This window comes from Eptatretus burgeri, chromosome 1 (assembly GCF_056783735.1).
Source record: "Eptatretus burgeri isolate ZD-2024b chromosome 1, Ebu_testis_v1, whole genome shotgun sequence".
Lineage (NCBI taxonomy): Eukaryota > Metazoa > Chordata > Myxini > Myxiniformes > Myxinidae > Eptatretus > Eptatretus burgeri.
In genome coordinates, this window is record NC_140961.1 from 94827062 (window position 1) to 94847117 (window position 20056).

Genomic DNA, 20056 nt, shown 5'->3' on the forward strand with positions numbered 1-20056 from the left:
GCTTTTTGATCCATGAATTTGCATATAGTGACCGCACTCCAACGCCCTGGAGGCGGGGCCAAATCGCCCCACACTTACCGATAGGACGGAACAGAAGTGGGCGTGAGTCGTTTTTGATCCGTTTTCTTCGGAAAGTCTGTGATGTTTCTGAACACGCTGCTCGGTGCGCGCCCTGCACGAGTCCAGTATCGGTGCCCACAAGTGGCGCAAGTATGGTGGTGATGCGATGGTGGCGAGTTGTGACGGTAAAGGTCGTGGCTGTTGTGAAGCGGCGTTGCGGTTGGTGGTTGTTGTTGTGAAGCGGCGTTGCGGTTGGTGGTTGTTGTTGTGAAGCGGCGTTGTGGTTGGTGGTTGTTTTGTGATGGCTGTTGAGACGTGGTTGGTGGTGGTAGTAATGGCGGCTGGTCCAACATAAAGATAGTAAAAGAAAAACGGCTATCTAAAAGGGTCGCAGCCCGCATGAATGACATTTATTCCCTCTAAGCAACGGGTTTGGGCCTAACTACACATATACTTACAGAGATATCTCACCTAAGGGACCTGAATGGTGGTTTGTGAATTTCGTCAACCACAACAATATATATATATATATATATATATATATATATATATATATATATATATATATATATATATATATATATATATATATATATATATATATATTTTGGGGTGTGCTTACACGTGTCAGCATACGAACCGTGCTTCCCCATTCTCTCGGGTAGCTCACCTGCATTAGATTTTTCATTTATTTATATTTTCCTTTTTGGATGTTGTCCGACGATTCTGTTATTTTTCCCTGTGTACCGGCTTTGATGTCCATCGGCAGGCAAAAGATCAGCTTTCTACGTCACCCGGAAGGTACCAATCTTTAATATATGTATATATATATATATATATATATATATATATATATATATATATATATATATATATATATATATATGTGTATGTATATGTATGTATGTAAATATATATATATATATATATATATATATATATATGTGTATGTATATATGTATATGTATGTATGTATGTCTATATATATATATATATATATATATATATATATATATATATATATATACATGGCCGGGCGTAGTGGCGTGCGCCTGTTATCCGGCTGCTCGGAGGCTTGGGTTGGAGGATCGCTTGAGGACGGGAGCTCTGCATTGGGCCGCGCTATGAGAGGGTGTCGGGCAGTTCAGAATCATGGCGAAACCCAATCCTTCTCCCTGTGTCGTAAGAGGTGACCAGGGTTGCGTCAGGAAGGGCATCCGGCGTAAAACCTGTGCCAAATCAGTATGCGGATCATAACGGATGATCCGCTGTGGCAACCCCTGACGGGAGCAGCCGAAAGAAGAACAACAACATATATATATATATATATATATATATATATATATATATATATATATATATATATATATATATATATATATATATATATATATACATATATTGTTGCGGAAAAGGCCCTTAGTGTGTTTTTAAATATAGCATGAGCCCAGATCCCCCATTAAATGCATGTTTAGCCAGGTTGTTCAGTAATTGGACGTTACATGTGTGTCGGGAGGTGCAGCTGGCTGTTCATTTTTCGTGCAGTGGTGGTGTACCGAGAGGTTCTTCTTCTTCCTTCCCTTCTCCGGACGACAGTCCCCGCCCAGCGCTCTGAGAGTGGCAGTTGGGGTCCAGGAGAGCGAGCGCCGGAAAGGCGGGGGTGAATCTGCCTGATCGTCAAGTCGGGCGATTGGCAGGAGGAACTGCATGAGGGTTTTTGTGATCGGCTTTCGTGAAAAGGCCGCCCCGAAAGGCAGGAGGAACTGGATGAGGTCAGTCTGCCTTCTGCTGGAGAGAAACGACGAGTGGGAGTAGCGATTGGCTGTGTAAGGGACGGCTGTGTCTGTCTGCGATCTGCTTTGTGAGGGAGGCAGGAGGAACTGCATGAGGGGAGTCGGCGATCGACTTTTATGAGGAGGTCCTCGACAGGTTCATCCGGAGTCCTGTGACAGAGCCTCTGACCGTCTTTGCTCCCGGCACGGCTCGACATGTTTGTCGATCCGCCTGCGGAGCCCAACACCCCGATTTGGCCTGATCTGGTGAGCAGGCCAGGCCTGGATTCGTATGCTGGACCTTGTGAAAAGCCAGCTGGAGCACACTGTGGACCTTCCGCTCTTGTGCCGTCGACCTTACGGGGGCTGAACGCGCTGAGGCTGCGTGCGTGGGCAGTGCGACAAAGAAAGGACAACGCCGCCATTTTGCCACGCGGTGTGTTTGAGCTTGGGTGCTCGAATCCATTGACATCGGCTTGTCACGAGCCGCATTCGTGCCTTTGACACTTTTCCTCTCGTCCATGAGGCATCACCAAGTACTCTGTGTCTTGTCTGCATGTTGTCTTAGGTTTATCACGCGAGGGTTCCCTTCGAAACCCGTAATCCGTAGCTCCCTAGTTAAGAACGGGTTATACATTAATTATAACATTGTCGTGAATGCTTTGCTTGTGTTGTGTTCCCCGATGTGTCCCCAATAAATCTGCCTGAGTTATACGAGATTTGCCGCCTTGAATTTATTCGTGCCGCGCCGAGGAACGATCCGGTCAATTTGGATATAAAACCCAAACGGGCACGGACTGGCAGACTCCGCTCGGTCTCTGACAAATCCAGTCTGTAGCCGGGGTCTATTTCCCCAGCTGGCAAGGCACGGGTGTATTTTGCTGTCGTGATCTGAGGCGCGTAACCCGAGACCTGTGCGAACGAGCCGGCGTTATGACCCCGGAGATGGTGGTGCTGTTAAGTGGCGCCGAATCTTCAACATTCGGCTGTCAAGAGTAGGGTGCGAATCCCACCACCGCCGAATCCATAACAATATGTATATTTTGTTGCGGCCACATAGGTTGCTTTACAACCACGAATGCCAATCAGTTAACCACGATTTCAGTGTCCACCGTATAATCATGCCGTTTAGCTAGAGGTCACGTTACCTGAACGGGGAGCACGCCCTCGGCAAGCACCAATCTTATCTTGATTAGATCTTAATTAGGGTGGCCGAGCGTTTACCGCTGGTGCAGACTGACTATGACAGGTTAATTCTTTTGGGAACTGCCTCCCAGTCTATCTAGGTTCGGACAATGCTGGATCAATGGAAGGAAAGGACAAGCGCGGACAGCTTGAAACGTCAACAAGGAATTTATTAATGAGGTAAAAATAAGTAAACTAAAGAACTTTTTATTTCTTTGTCGGGGAAATAGGTAAATTCAAATCAATCAAAATAATCTCAAGAAAATAAAGAATTAATCAGACATTGATAGAAAAACAGACAAAGAGCAGATGCTTATCACTATGCCTTACTTAACAATTAAACATGAGACAAGGGTACGCAGCAGATCATTCAGGGGGGAAAGAAATCCGGTCTTGGCTGACCAAGGTAGAAGTTGTTGTGCGTCAAATAAAATGTCCCGAAATGTGTGGGCGTGCCTTGGTCCCTTGCCAGCGTCCTACCTTGCTGTACACCCACTCGCAAATAGGCTCAAACACCAATGTACGTCTCATCGTCACCCCAGGAACCAGGGACGTCAAGAATCAGGTACGCCAAGAGCAGGGCCCGAGCAGAACCAGCAGGAACAGTCCAACCGTCACCCACCATCAGGAGAAGCTCACCAACTGTCATCAGTGGTCAGGACTGTAAGGCAGCCACCAACTCACCAGCTCACCAACTGTCACCAGCGGTCAGAGCTGTAAGGTTGTCACCAACTTACCAGCTCACCAACTGTCACCAGTGGTCAGGGCTGTAAAGCTGTCACCAACTCACCAACTGTCACCAGTGGTCAGAGCTGAAAGGCTGTCACCAACTCGCCAACTGTCACCCAGCTGTCACAAAACTCTCGGGGAAAAATGGTCCTCCCGTCCTTTTTATAAGCGACCAGTCTGGGCGGAGCTTCAAGCAGACCAGCCAAATCCACCTTGCCTATTGGCGAATCGTTGCACGTGACCAACTGTCAACCTCGCGATCATTCCTTCCTCATTCAGCCCGATATGAACAAGAGCCAGCCAGCATCTATAGAGCTGCCAAATGGGGTGTGGAACATCGATGGAAAAAGGTGGACGTCAACGTCGGTGAAAGAGGTGGGTGTCGATGTCAGTGAAAGAGGTGGTTGTCAACGTCAGTGAAAGAGATGGGTGTGGTAAATGACCCACATCCATATTTGACCATCAGAAGAACTGCTCAGGAAAAGCCCGTGGTGTGTTTAATCAAATGCCCTGCAAGTCCAGGGTGTAAATAAATCGTCCACCACCAAGCCAATGTGTCGTGATGGAAAGGGTGATTGTAAAGGGTGGTGATTGGAAAGGATTGACTAGCCTCCGTTGGGCTCACGGCTACCTCATGTGCATGAATGTGTCGTAAAGAGAAAAAGGGAAACCATTCTATTCCCTTCTCCAATGCGTCAATGTTAGAATCCCACCAGACATGGGGATGGGTCTATCCTGGACATGCATGTCGGGAAATAACTGTCTGAGGACCTAAAATGTTTGTGTACATTCGTGGGATCCGATTCCGAAATCCATAACAATGTGTACACACATATATATATATATATATATATATATATATATATATATATATATATATATATATATATATATATATATATATATATATATATATATATATATATGTACATACATATATTGTTACGGCCACGGGTACCGAGTGTATTATGAGGGGGTTAATCCACTCTCTGAGGTGTTTTTGGTGACACAAACATTTCAATCACTATGAGTAGATTTGGGATTGACAATTTCAAATGTGCTCTAGATGACAATTCCAAATAGATCGCATTGAATCACCATTTACAATTTATTAACATTTTCAAATTGAACTACTGTGCTTGGAAAACTGGTAAATAATTTTTAAATCTCTTCGTAAGTCCCTTCATCTGAGTAATTTTACTTTTAAAATCACAGGGACTTCAGGATAACATGTACAAATCGACATCGTGCAGTATGTGGGATTTCAATGTGGAATGGCTACACCATAAGCAAATGAAAAATGCTTTGATTAAGACACACACGCATTTAAAGGCCATTTTCCCTGCTAAAGCGGGGTTTAGCCTTGCGGGCCCCATGGCAATCTTCTTCACTTTACCCTATTTTCTGCATCTCCCCTTCTTAATCCCTTTGCCCACATTTCTTATTCCACCACCTTTAGCCAAGTTTTTCTCGGTCTTCCCCGTCCTCCACTTCCGACTACACTCATTTCCAACACTCCTCTCACCCAGTCACTTTCATCCTTCCTCAACACATGACCCAACCATCTCAACCTGTTTCTCTTCACAACATCCATCACAGACTCTATTCCAATCATCTTCCGCAAGTCATCATTTGTCTTCCTCTCTCTCAACGATACTCCACACATCCACCGAACCATTCGCATTTCCACCCTTTCCAGCCTTTGTTGCTGCTCTATGTTCATTACCCACGTCTCACTCCCATAAATCATCGTACTCCTCACACATGAAGCATACACCTTTCCCTTCAGCTTCAACGACACTCCCCTCTTTGTCAGCACACCACTCAGTTCCCGAAACTTCTTCCATGCACATCTCACTCTAGCAACCGTCGTAGAGTCTGATCCACCTTTTCCATTCAGAATGTCTCCGAGATAGCAAAATGTTTTCACACCTCCCAGCTTCACACCATCTCCAAGATCCAACTCAACAATTCCTTCATCTGCGGCTCCCTCTATGCACACCTTACACTTGAATGTAGCTGCCACACTGGTTAATGACCCTCTCACACCACTACATTTTCGATGAACCCATTCAGCACACATTGTACACTGAATCAGGGGTGCAAATTAACATTTTTATCCACCGGCCGCAGGGCCGGTGTCGAGAAAAAGTTACCGGCCCAGCAGAATTTCTACCGGCCCGATAAAATATAGACAAAAGTCACAAATTTGATATCAAACACTTTTAATATACTCACATGAGTGAGTTTGATGAGTGAGGTTGGTTGGATGAGTGAGTATGATGAGTGAGGTTGGTTGGATGAGTGAGTTTAATGGAGGAGGTTTGCAGAATGAGTGAGTTTGATGGAGGAGGTTGGTTGGATGAGTGAGTATGATGAGTGAGGTTGGTTGGATGAGTGAGTTTGATGAGTGAGGTTGGTTGGATGAGTGAGTTTGATGGAGGAGGTTTGCAGAATGAGTGAGTTTGATGGAGGAGGTTTGCAGAATGAGTGAGTTTGATGGAGGAGGTTGGTTGGATGAGTGAGTATGATGAGTGAGGTTGGTTGGATGAGTGAGTTTGATGAGTGAGGTTGGTTGTATGAGTGAGTTTAATGGAGGAGGTTTGCAGAATGAGTGAGTTTGATGGAGGAGGTTGGGTGGATGAGTGAGTTGGATGGATGGATGAGTGAGTTTGATGAGTGGGGTGGGGTGGGGGGGATGATGCAGGCAGGAGGAGGTTGTGGGTGATGGGGGGGACCTTTGTTGTGTGGGTGATTGGGGGGCAGGGGGGCTGTGAGTAGTGCTGGAGGGGCATTTTTGTGGGTGATGGGGTGGTGATTGTGGCTGATGGACGATGGGGGGGGGGGGGTTGTGGGTGATGGACGATGGGGTGGAGGGGGTTGTGGCTGATGGATAATGGTGGGGGTACTACTCGTCCACCCGACATCACATATAAACTCACTCATCCACCTAACCTCACCCATCAAACTCACTCATTCACCCATCAAACTCACTCATTCATCTCATCTAACTCACTCATTAACCCAAAAGCCTCATCAAACTCACTCATTCACCTAACCTCACCCATGAAACTCACTCATTCACCCAAATTTACTCATTTAACCAACTTGGGCATGAGAAAATGCGTCCAAACCGCGCCAAACCATCAAATCTCGCGCAATCACGCGTGATTTGGAACGAGATGAAAACAGACAAAATGGCCGCCGCAGAATTACCGGTGATTTCTGCAGACAAAAACAGTAGTTCTAGTTGAGAAAACTAGTAGAGAAGCGAGTACAAATTGTACAAAATAACAGGAATTACCGGTGATTCGCCAGCCGGGCAGGTAAGGCAGTATTGTGTACCCAATTAGCACAAAAGTTATGTGCCATTGGCGACCGGGCGGCCGTTAATTTGCACCCCTGTGAATGGAGTTCACTCCGACACCCTTCCTGCACACAGCACACGACCACTTCCCAGTCCTTTCCACCTCACCACATGCTTTACCACTTGCCATCACCTTCGTCTTTCCGATATTCACCTTCAAACCTTTTGCCTCCATACATTCCTTCCACTTGTTCATCTTCTCCTTCAGTCCATCCATACTCTCTGCAATCAACACCAGATCATCTGCATACAGCAACTCCCACGGTAAACCCTCCTTTACCATCCGAGCCAGCACCTCCATCACAACCACAATTTGAAGTGGTCTTGGTACTGACCCCTGGTGCACTCCCACCTTCACTTCAAACTCACCACTGTTCCCGTCCTTTGTCCTCACAGCTGTGCGCGCTCTCTTGTACATTGCCATCACCACTCTGATGAACCATTCCTCCACTCCTAACTTCCTCAATGCCCATGTCATTACTTCGCGTGGAACCCGATCAAATGCTTTCTCCAGATCAACAAACCCAAAGAACAACTTCTTCCTCTTCTCCATGTACTTCTCCTGCAACTGCCTTACAATAAAAATTGCATCTGTTGTTCCTCTTCCTGGAATAAATCCAAACTGCATTTCGTCAATCTTTTCCTTCTTCCTTATCCTCTTCTCCAACACCCTTTCCAATACCTTCATTCCATGCTCCAATAACTTTATTACCTTCGCAAACTTCGTTTGACGAAGGTATTGTATTGACCCCTGTGTATTTATTTATTGGTAAATATGTGTGCGGACAACATTGCGCAAAAACTGCTGGACCGATTTGCATGAAATTTTCAGAGATGATGTGCAGTTACTCAAGGACGCCAGGCGAAGCTTTTGGGAGCAATCGGATTAAAGGTCAAGGTCACGGTCACGAAAAGGTCAGAATCGTTTTTTCGTCATAACGCGGTCAATTTTTATCCGAACGAGATAAAACCAACACCAAAATGTTCATTACTCAATTCTACATTCTAGGCTATGCCACATGAAAGTGTGGCGTAATTACCCTAGGTAGCGGTTGGGGGTCAAAGGTCAAGGGGGTCACCACAAAGCATTTTTCATTGGGCAGCGCCGTGGACAACATTACGCAAAAACCACTTAGCAGATTGTCATGAAATTTTGTGGACTTGTTTGACATCATGAGAGGACAAATCGATTAGATTTTGGGAGCGATCGGATCAAAGGTCAAGGTCAAGGTCACAAAAAGGTCGAAATCGTTATTTTTGCGATTAAAGTGTCAATTTTGTTCCTATTTACATCAAATTAAGTCCAAAATGTTCAGTATTCAAATCCCTATCCACTGATATAGCGTATGGTATAGTTTGCAACCCTAGTTAGTCTGTGGAAGTCAAAGGTCAAGGGGGTCACCAAAATGGAGTTTTTGATTGGGAAGCGTTGTGGACAACATTACACAAAAACCACTTCGCAGATTGTCATGAAATTTTGTGGATGTGTTTGGCATCATGAGAGGACAAATCGATTAGATTTTGGGAGCGATCGGATCAAAGGTTAAGGTCAAGGTCACAAAAAGGTCAAAATCGTTTTTTCGCGATTAAATTGTCAATTTTGTTTTGATTTACAGCAAATTAACTCCAAAATGTTCAAAATTAAATTCCCCATCCTCTAACATGACACATGGTATAGTACTTTTGTCACCCAAGGCAGCGGTTGGGGGTCAAAGGTCAAGGGGGTCACACAAATTCACATTTATATTGGAAAGCGTTGTGGATAACTTAACGCAAAAAAACAAAACGCAGAGAGGCTTTAATTGTTTTGGATTTGTTTGGAATCATGAAAGGGCAAATCCATTAGATTTTGGGAGCGATCGGATCAAAGGTCAAGGTCACAAAAAGGTCAACATCGTTTTTTCATGATGAAAATGGTTCATATGTTTCCGATTTACATAAAATTAACTCCAAATTGTTCAGTGTTCAATTCCCCCATCTTCTGAAATGACACAAGGTATAGTACTATTGTCATCCTAGGTAGCGGTTGTGGGTCAAAGGTCATGGGGGTCACGAAATGCATATTTGTATTGAGATGCGTTGTGGACAACTTAATAAAAAGGTAATAACTAGAATATATCTCTGTCTCTAAACTGTGTGCCTGTTGATGCAACAAGGGCCATAAGGGCCCTACCAAACTTAGCTACTAAGTAAAATACAACAAATTTTCATTAAGGAGACTTGGTATAGTTTGATATGCACATGGCTTCGCTCATGGTTTAGTAAAAGGAGTTTTACTTTCTTCTTTTATTAGACGCCAATTAAAATGACGTTTTTTTCCTCGCTCGGATTTGAAAACATGATCTACTTGATCCAGGTCGTGTCTGCGTGGTCAGTGACATTCGACCGAATCCGATCCTACATGCTACAGAGTTCGGCACTCGGGACAACGAATCACCTAAAATTGTCATAATCGTAATAGTTCTAATAACAAAATCCTTTCACAAAATCCAGATCATGGACTTTAAATTTGCGAAATTCCCGAGCAGATTTAATGGAATTTTAGTTCCTCATTTCACTCTCATGCCATGTTCAAACTAGTGGCTGCGGCGAAGGTATGCGCTCTACGAGTGCCCGTTCTAGTTGCTCTATCGGAGCCACAGTCCAGAGGGTCACCTTTCCCCTTGTACAGAGGGACGAGGGTACTCAGTTCCCAATCCACTGGAATGCGGCCTTCTTTCACCACCAGATCACAGATCTCTGTCATTCTCTTCACACCCCAACTTCCCGCTGCCTTCAACATATCTCCCCCAACTCCCGTCGGCCCTCCTGCTTTTCTACTCTTCATTGCTCTTATAGCTTCCTCGACTTCCTTCTCAGTTATCTTCTCTGCTGGTCCTAAAACTGGGTTACTCTCGATGTTGCTATCCCATTCATTTTGTACATTCAACAGCCTTCCCATATATCTCTTCCATCTTCCTTTAATTCCATCTGAGTCCACAACGATTTGTCCCACTTCATCTTTCAAGCAACTCACCCCCCCCCCCCCCGTCACATCAAAGCTCTCTCTCGCTATCTGCTTTGCAATCCTGAATACCGCTGTCTGACCCTCTTCCGAATCCAAGCGTTCTCCAAACATTTTCCTATGGGCCTCCTGTTCCTTTGCTACCTCTTTCTTTGCAGCCTTCTTGGCTACCTTATAACTTTCATGTGCTGCCTCTTCTTCCACCGTATCCTTTGCCTTTTGCCTTTCCTTGAACTTCTTCCTCTTCTCTTCAATCGTCTTTCCAACTTCATCACCCCACCACCATGTTTCCGAGTGCCTCGGTGGTCCTTTTGTCCATCCACATACTTCACCAACGGCTCCCAATAGACTATCCTTCATTGACATCCAACCACTTTCAAGCTCAACCACATCATCCTTAACCATACTCAGCCTCTCTCTTAAATCTTCCTTCACTGTCACCTCTTTCAACCTCCACACCTTCATCATCAGTTGGTACTTCACCCGCTGAATTCTCCTCGCACCTTTCACCCTTATATCACAGACAACCAGGTGGTGCTGTGAAACAGTCTCCTCCCCTGGGATCACCTTTGTGTCCCGGAGGTTTCCCCTATGTCGCCGACGCACCATCAGGTAGTCAATGGTTGTCGTCGACCCACCTGACGTGTATGTAATAAGCTTATTATCCGCTTTCTGGAATTGAGTATTACAAATCAGCTCCATCAGCAAACTCCAAGATCCTTTCACCTTCTCCATTTCTCACACCATATCCATAACCCCCATGGACTCCCTCAAAACTGTCTGGACTCCTTCCCACATTTCCATTCAAGTCTCCTCCTACCACAACAATTTCATCATCTTTCACATTTTCCATCAACTTCTCTATCGCACACCAGAACATTTTCTTCTCTTCATCGCTTCGACCGATCTGCGGAGCATATCCCGAGATGACGTTCACCAAGAGCTTTCCGATCACGATTCTCACCATCATCAACCTTTCACTCACTCGAGTCACACTCACTACACTGTCTACAAACTCCTCAGAAAACATGACACCAACACCATGCACGCCTTCTGGGCACCCTTGCCACATAAACTTATACTTCTGCCCCTGCCTTCCCTTCACTATTCTCACACCACTTCCCTTCCACCGTGTCTCCTGTACACAACATATGTCCACTCTTCTTCTGACCAATGTTTCAACCACTTCTCCAGATCTCCCTGTCATTGTCTCGACATTCCATGTACCAAACCTCAGAAACCGATCTCCACTTGGGGCATCAGACGATTGGTCATCATAAATGGAAAAATTTCCTCCCTTGCTTAGATCGGGTTCCCCACCTTGAGTTTTAACGAGAGGGGTGAGGACCCCCACGGGGTACTTTGGGCTGTACCCTGCCCATCAGTTGTATTCATCATGGTTTCCTTTTGAGGCGATGTTTTTATGGCCGGATGCCCTTCCTGACGCCAACCCTTTTAGTCGCCTTTTACGACACTCAGGGATACGGTGTACCTATTTTAACCGGGGCACACACCGGGGGCTTTGATTAAGATAGCCAGCAATATTTGTGGAATAAGCACTTGCAGGTTTCAAAAGGAATGAAGTTCTCAAACAGAAGAAAGAAGCTTACAAAAAGTGGTAAAAGAGTAAAGACCCTCAAGATAAAGAAAATTATGTATGTTTGAAGAAGGGAGTGAGTGAGGAAATAGTAATAGCAAAGAACAAAGTGTATGAAGAATGGGGGAAAGGCTTACCCACATCAGAGGGTAAGAATAACATTTTCAAAAGAGCCAGGTAGATGGTAAATGATGGAAGAAATGCGGCAGAGGTTGTTTGTTTGAAAAACCAAAATGGACCTCCCCTAGTGAAAAAAAGATTATTTTACAAAGGAATGGGAAACTTACTTTGAGAAGCTCTTGAGTGAAAAAAATGAACTGGAGAATGACCTGGAATGAATAACGTTGAACATCCAAATGAAGAGATGTGTGAAGAAGTTGAATCAGTCATTCGAAGTTTAAATAAAGGAAAGGCAGCAGGTCCATCTGGATTCTTACGGCAGTCAAAATGAAAACGGTGGCTGGAGATGCAAGTATCAAATGGATGACTAAGTTTAGGAGAATGGTCTGGGTGAGAAAGACTGATCCCTGAAGAAGATTGGGCAAATAGCACAATTGTGCCCTTGTTCAAGATTGAGACCCTTCATTATGTTCATGTTACAGAGGGGTTAAACCAATTGAGCAGGCATTGAAAGTTTTTGAAAAAGTGGTTTAAAGAAGACTGAGAGAAGTGGTAAATATACTATGATGAAGTACCAAGAGCAGTTGCTTAATGGGTTCTCAAAAGGTAACTCATGCCTGAAGAAATGGTAAAAGTACTCGTGTGAATATACAAAAAAAATCGAGAGCTGTGGTAAAGACCAACTTGGGATACACTGAAATGCTTGAAGTCAAGACAGGATTACACCAGGGATCCGATTTAACTCCGCTACTGTGTGGAAGAGTTACGGAAGGATTGATGAAGAATGAAAGGTTGAGATTACCATGTGAGATATTGAATGCTAATGACTTGGCATTGAATGCTGAAAGTGAAAAAGAAACAAAAGAGATGTTTCAACAATGGAAAAGTGCAACGGAGATGGAAGGTTTATGCGACAACATTTATAAAATGAAGGTTATGATGAGTGGGGAAGAATGAGAAAGGAGAGAAAGCAGACAGTGGCCTTGTTCAATATGCGGAAAAGGAGCTGGACAGAATTCGACTAGATGGGGAGCACTCGGTAGAGTGCAAAACCTCCGCCACCAATACTGCTCGGTCACTCAAGTGAACCTGATATCCTATTCATTCAATTTGATGTCAACACTGCTCACAGAGTTATAGTTTGCAACTTTCCCTTTTACTTTTAACTTTTACATACTCAATTAATTCGTCATAACTAGATTCCTTGAGACAGAAATTGATTTTACATGGGTATATCCACCTGAAGTTTCAAAATCAGCCGCAATTATAATTTTGGCATGTTTTTTTTTTGTTGAAAATCACTTATAACATTTAGAAATGCAAAAAAAAAAATCGAAATTTTGTTGAAAAAAAATTTGCAATTTTTTTTTTCTCTAACAATTTATTTTTTTTTGGGGGGGGGGTTGGAAATCACTTAAAACATGTAGAAATGCAAAAAAAAAAATTGCAAATATTTTTTCAAATTGGCCGCCATATAGGCCGCAATCACCCAAAATGAACTTCTCATTACCATCCCGGGTGGCAAAGGTTGACTGTACATTTTGGAAAGATCTTTGTCTGGACCAACTTTTTGGGTATGATTGCCACTCCAAATCCTTAGCTTTATTGTAGTTTTTTGGGAAAATAGGCATTTTTGGGGTAAAATCGTGTTTTTTGAAATTTCAACTGTAGAAAAAATATCCGCAACAAAACAACATATTTGAGACTTGGAATAAATAGCTATGTAAAGTATAACCATTTTGGTGTGTTTTGTGTTGGGTTTCAATCGCTGGTTACCATGGCAACAGCCATTTTAAGGTAAAACAAACATGGTTTTTGATATTGAAACTTTAAAAATTCATATCTCAGAAATGAAAAATGATTTTTGAACCATTTAAACGATAAACACATACTGATGCATCTGGGCAGTTTTTAAATTCCATAGTATGAGGGTAGGTTTAAGATAAATATATCGTTTTAGGGTAAAAACATCACATTTTGAATTGCATTTCTCGGTAAATGGAGAGAAAACCCAGTTTTTTGAGCGTTTTAAATATTTCTCAATTTTATAAAGTATCAAAAGTCCATTTATCACTGTAGATGTATTAGCATACTAGGTTGGATGAGATACCTAGTTCAAATAGATTGACGTTGCCATGGAAACGACCAATTTTGGGATAAAACACATTTTTTGACGGTGAAAGTTTATAAATCCATAACTTGGTAGAAATGTAATATTTTCAAGCTATTTGAACGCTAGCTACCACCCTGACACCCTAAGGCTGTTTGTTTGTTCAATAGGTCGAATAACCTGCAAGCAGCTGTCGTTTAAGTGTCTTAGATTTACATTCCTTGATCGCTATCATCATCATCATCACTTTCATCATCTGTATATACGGTTATGTCTGTGTCTGCTTCGTCATCCTCATATTGGTTGTCACACATCTGGTTTTTACACATCTTAGTGCATTTCAGTCCGTTTCGGATGCACGTACATCACATCACAGTGGCAGCTTTGCATCACAGTGGCATACACAGCTACAGCTCATGAGCTCCAAAACAGCTGATGGAGCTGGTGGACCAGTCATCCAGAGAATCTCAAGGTCACCGCTGTCATCTGTAGACCATCCACAATCTGTTGGTGGGATTACTTCAGGAGTGCATTCAAGGGATCTACGCCATATGGCTGCTTGGTAATTTGCCCACTTGACATGCTGGAACAGGCAATCTCTGCATGGTGGCAATTGTGTTGAAATCATGTTGCCCCTCTTTAATGTGAAGAGCTGATAACGACACTGGTTGACTTCAACTATAGCTCTGTTAGAAACATAGAGATGGCAGGTGAATGCTTCAAGCTTTGCAAACAGTTCATTGGACATTTGCCATGACCGTCCAAGCTCACTGAAGCACTGCTGATAATCCACGGTCTTCTTGGTAAGTTTTAGTGCATTCACTTTTCCCTTTCCGGCAAATGTACTGACCGTATCGCACCCCGTAAAGGCGTGCAAGCCAATTAAGGCCTTGCAGACATCTTCACCATGGGCGTTGGCAATCTTGGTTATGTCAATTTACTTTTGCCAAGTTTTTGTTCCAACCTTCTGATACATGGGTGAACGGATGATTTTGCTGAAACCAATGCAAAGTACCAGAATGTCCGTGTCTTCAGTAGTTATCACAATAGCATTGCACCCATTTTCTGCTGCTCTGCTGGCATTCAGAAAGATACGAGCGTCTGCCTCTTCCTGAATAGACTTCATTTCAATGACTTCTCATTGGTCCTTGACAAGCTTGAAGCATCGTTCCTCGCATGTAACGTACAGAACTTTCATTCCCAGTTTGAGTTGGTTCTCTGGCCTTTTCTATTCATCGATGACGAATCGGATGAAACAGGTTTTGTTTGACGAACTGCGCAAGAATTTCCGCCATTGCCTAATTTTGTGCCCTCGACTGATATTATTGAACTCTTGACCCTCCGTTGCTCCACGATTCGATCTTTCTGCATTCTTTATAGATTGTCTGCGGTACATGTCAAAAACTACGTCGATTTGTCGGCTATTTTCACCTTCATGAAGTGCATGAGCCAGGCAACTGTCTGCAACTTCTGCGAAAGTCTGATTGTCCCCTTTCAAGCGCTGAACAAAACTCATTCCATTGATAATGGTTGCAGACCGTCTAGGGATATTCTCGGCTACCATGCCATCATTGGTCAGCGCTTTGGCGAGAGCAGCTTTGTTTGTTTTCCTCAAGGACCCCTCAGACATTGCTAAGGACCATGGAATGGGCCCCAGAGGGTGTCCTAAGACTTCCTGCAAATCAAGGTGACGGTTCTCAGCAGCAAGAATCATGTGGGCGAACAGTTGTCTGTCAGCCTGAAGGATTACCTCTTTACCATCTGCCTTTGTTACACGCTTCTTTTTAATTAGGTTGGAGAAAGTTTTCAGGTTTTGTTTCGAGATTTTGCCGTGGAAGGCTTCAACTGGAGGTGTTGCAACAAGCCGCTTTGGGGGAGGCAATGACTCTTCCATGATCAGTCAGTCACCTGAAAAGAAAAAAAGATGTAAAAACACTGTAATATTAAAATACACTTCACAATGGTTTCTCCACAAAATTACCGTTGCCATGGAAACTTCAGTCTCGTTCAACTTATTGATTGCCATAAGAGAGAATTAATATAAATTGTGAGCCAAAATGGACTTTTGATATATGGTACGGTTGAAAAATCGTTAAAACCAAAGACTTCTCAAAATCTCTGCTTTGACAATTCTATTGAGGAATGCTATTGAATAGTTGATGGTTTCACCCTAAAACGAGATAATTTGTTGACAACCTGCCCTATACATTGAAATAAACAACCTTCTGTGTGCGTCGGGGTGGTTTTAGCCTTCAGATCTCTGAAAAATATTATTTCACTTGCAAGCTATGAATATTTCAACTTTTACCATCAAAAAACGTGTTTACCCACAAAATTGATCATTTCCATGGCAATGCCAATCTATTTGAACTAGGTAACTCATACAACCTATACTAGTACATGTAAAGTGATATATAAATACATGTAGACTTTGGATACTCTGTGAAGTTGATAAAATAAAAACAGTCCTCTTATCTCAAAAAAAACAGGGTTTTCTGTCAAATTAGCAAGAAATGCAATTCAAAATGTGATGTTTTTACCCTAAAACGATATTTTTATCTTAAACCTACCCTCATACTATAGAATTTAAAAACTGCCCTGATGCATCGGGATGTGTTCATCGTTTAAATGGTTCAAAAATCTTTTTTCATTTCTGAGATATTAATTTTTAAAGTTTCACTATCAAAAACCATGGTTTTTTTTTTTTTACCCTAAAATGGTTGTTGCCATGGTAACCGGCGATTGAAACCCAACACAAAGCACACCAAAATGGTTGTATTTTACATGGCTATTTATTCCAAGTCTCAAATATGTTGTTTTGTCGCAGATATTTTTTCTACAGTTGCAATTTCAAAAAACACTTAAAAAAAAAACTTTCAAAAAACTACAATAAAGCTACCGATTTGGAGTGGCAATCATACCCAAAAAGTTGGCCCAGACAAAGATCTTTCCAAAAAGTAGAGTCAACCTCTGCCACCCGAGATGGTAATGATCACCCATCTGGCCCATGGCCGAATAGCGGCCATATTGGATTTTGGACCAAGTCCAAAATCTAATGGCATGATCCTTGGACCAGACCTAACCCCCCCCACCCCCACCAAGTTTCATCGAAATCCGTCGAGGAGTTTTTCCGTAATACTGTTCACAAACAAACAAACAAACAGAAAGGGGTGAAAACAGTAACCTCCATCCATCTTCGATGGCGGAGGTTAATTAGATGTCGACAGGTTATAGATGGTGTCATAAGAAGTGCAGTGGTATCACTGGAAATTTGCAAACAAAAGCTGGAATTTTCATCTTGAAAAGAATGGAGGATCAATCGTTTCAACAAGAAGATGTGAGTTCAGACTTCTATTTGAAAAAGGACAAAAGTTTCTGGTACCTTGGATACATGATGGAGGCATCAATATGAGCAGAATTAGCCAACATATCAAGAATATTGTCATCCTGGCATAAGTGAAGACACCTACGTGGTATTATGAAAGGCAGAAACATTCCATTATTTGTAAAAGTTTGAGTTTATATACCTTGTATCAGACCCGGTATTGATGTATGGAAGAGAATCGTGGGCAATGTGGATCGAAGATGTCAAAATAATGGAAAGAACAGAGATGAGAATGATGTGATGGATGAATGGATGATATAAAATAATGCCCAACTCAGAATTAGGAAGAGATTAAAAATCAATACTTTGTAAAGAACTTGTTGAGAGAAGACTTTGTTGGTATGGTCATGTGTGTTGAAGGTCAGGATATGAAGCTGTAAAGAAAGCAATAAAGCTCATGGTAGAAGGAAGAAAGCTGAGAGGACATCTGAAAAAGTCATGGATTGAAAACGTCAAAGATTTGGAATGTTCGGGTTTGCATGAAACTGATGCAATGGATATAGATCTGTATGGAGGAATGCCTAATTCCCCCAACCCCCTGAAAAAAGGGGGAAATGCTGCTGCTGCTGCTGCTGCTCTTGATCACTACATTGTGAGCTGTGTTATGGTGGGAATGCTAAACAGGCCAATCACTGCCATTTGGTAGATTTTTCACTTTTTACCCTCAAAATGGATCAATGTTTTGTTGAATAATCATCATCCTTTTGTATACAAATTTGAAGCTCATCGAGAAGCTCGATGTCGCGACCTCCTTTCTCAGGATTTTCGGGGCAGTTTCACATGCAATAGCAAATCGAAACATTTTAAAAAGCTAATGGATGGTTCTCCTTGTACCGTCAAGCACATAAGATTGCTGTGTGTTCAATCCTCGCCGATTTGTTGTCTGGCTTTATAAATATTATTGACGGTTTGTGTAATGATTAGAAATGAAACGTGTGAACGAGAAAGCAGTTAAAATAAAGGGTTTCTTTTTTTCTTTTTCTTTTAGGAGCTGCAGCGACTGGATCAGGAGTTGGTAAAGGTCGAGGAACAAAGAGAAAACAAGATGGAGCGACTGGGACAGTGGGGAAAAGAACTCGCAAGTACTTATCATTTGTGTTGTTTTGACTTGGTGACATTTATCTCTTATGCAAGCAAAAATATAATTTTGGACCCTTCTCCTCACCATATGCCTCATGCCTGCTTCACCTATACACTATTATGACATGAGGTTAAGGTGATAGGGATGATGCATTGATCAAAGAAGGTGTAGCTAACCAACAAACCATACTAAGTACTACACTGCCAATTTTAAATCAACCAGGAAAGAGCAGACTTCGTCTCAGGTGATGTTTCGTTCATGATCCACAAACATTCTCAAGTCTATATTCCAGATACGGCGTGTGGCGGCCATGTTATATCCAATTTACAACTCTTCTTAGGATGAAGCCACACCATCATCATTGGGGGTAGGCGGGATATGCTCTTTCATGGTTCTGACCCGCATTTCTAGGAAGCATGTCCACACTGCTGATGCAGTCGCCCCCCCCCCCCCGGTAGGTTAAAGCAGGAACATGCAAGTTGGTGAGGGTGCTGGCAATAGCTGACCACTTTTCTTTCATAAGACACTTTAACATCCACGAACTAATACTACCAGATGGGTCCATGGCCTTATGTCCTTCCATTAAATGGTGCACTTTGTGAGATAATGCCTACCTATGAAGTACCAAATTGACAATTTATAGTGGACTCAGAGTCAAATCCAGATTTTAAAGCTCAATGGTATGTGCACTTCCTCTGCATCATCCTGTCAGGACACGGTCTTCATGCAGAGACAGAGTAAGCAAACTTTATCAGGCCTTCCGGGCTCACATCCACTCGTCCATTCCTTGTTTATCCCACTCGTGGAACCAAATTCCTCAGTCTCTTCAATTTCATTCTTCCTTCAATTTCATCTCAGGTGGTGAACAGGGTGAACCGCCATCCACAACCATGATCTTTTCCACCCCCGTTAACCCTGTCCAAGCCCACCTCTCTTCGGGTTTACAGCTTTTCCTTCCACTTCTATGGTTGAGAGTTTGCAGTTGTATCCATCTTGCTCATCCCCTGTGTCCTCTCCTTGCTCTCATTCGAACCCCACATCGCTTATCACTCGAAGTCTCCCTCTATTTTGTCCCTCAACTCTGCTGTTGGCATGTTGCTGCACCCCCTCTTCCTCCTGTTCTTTTTGTTCTATTACGTTCTACCTTTTCCACGAGCCTCAACACTATACAAATGAGACTGGCACTCGGAAGAGCACATATCTCCGCCAGGCTGAACTGTTTATGTTTTGCATCCCACTGATGGGCTGGATCTAAATTCAGACCTCCAAAATCGAATCCGCTTGTTCTGGTCACCTCTCCAACTTTTCCACCAAGTTTCGTCCGAATCCATCCATAACCTTTTGAGATATTGTGCAATATATTGTTTTTGGTCCCGTCTCTCATTGGTTTAAGAATCACTTAAAATATTATCGGATCCAAATTCTGATCTGGATTTTCACCAAAATTGAATGAATTCTTTCTTTTCACACACCCAACCTGTTCATCCAGTTTTGTCCGAATCTGTCCAAAACCTTTTGAGATACCATGCTATACATCATTTTTTGGCCCTATCTCTCAATGGTGAAGAATCACTTTTAAAAAATTCTAGTATTCGGATCCGGATCTTCACCAAAATCTAATCATTTCATCCTTGTCACACACCCAA

The 20056-nt window shown here is 42.9% G+C and overlaps 1 protein-coding gene across 1 annotated transcript in view; it reads left to right on the forward strand.

Annotated features, from left to right (window-relative positions):
• The window catches only part of ASH2L (ASH2 like, histone lysine methyltransferase complex subunit), a 66290-nt gene that overhangs the window by 34604 nt on the left and 11630 nt on the right, over positions 1 to 20056 (forward strand). The window contains exon 10 of the mRNA XM_085891948.1: positions 18318 to 18411. Coding sequence (XP_085748074.1) covers positions 18318 to 18411 — 94 coding nt within the window. The remainder of the gene's footprint in view (positions 1 to 18317; positions 18412 to 20056) is intronic.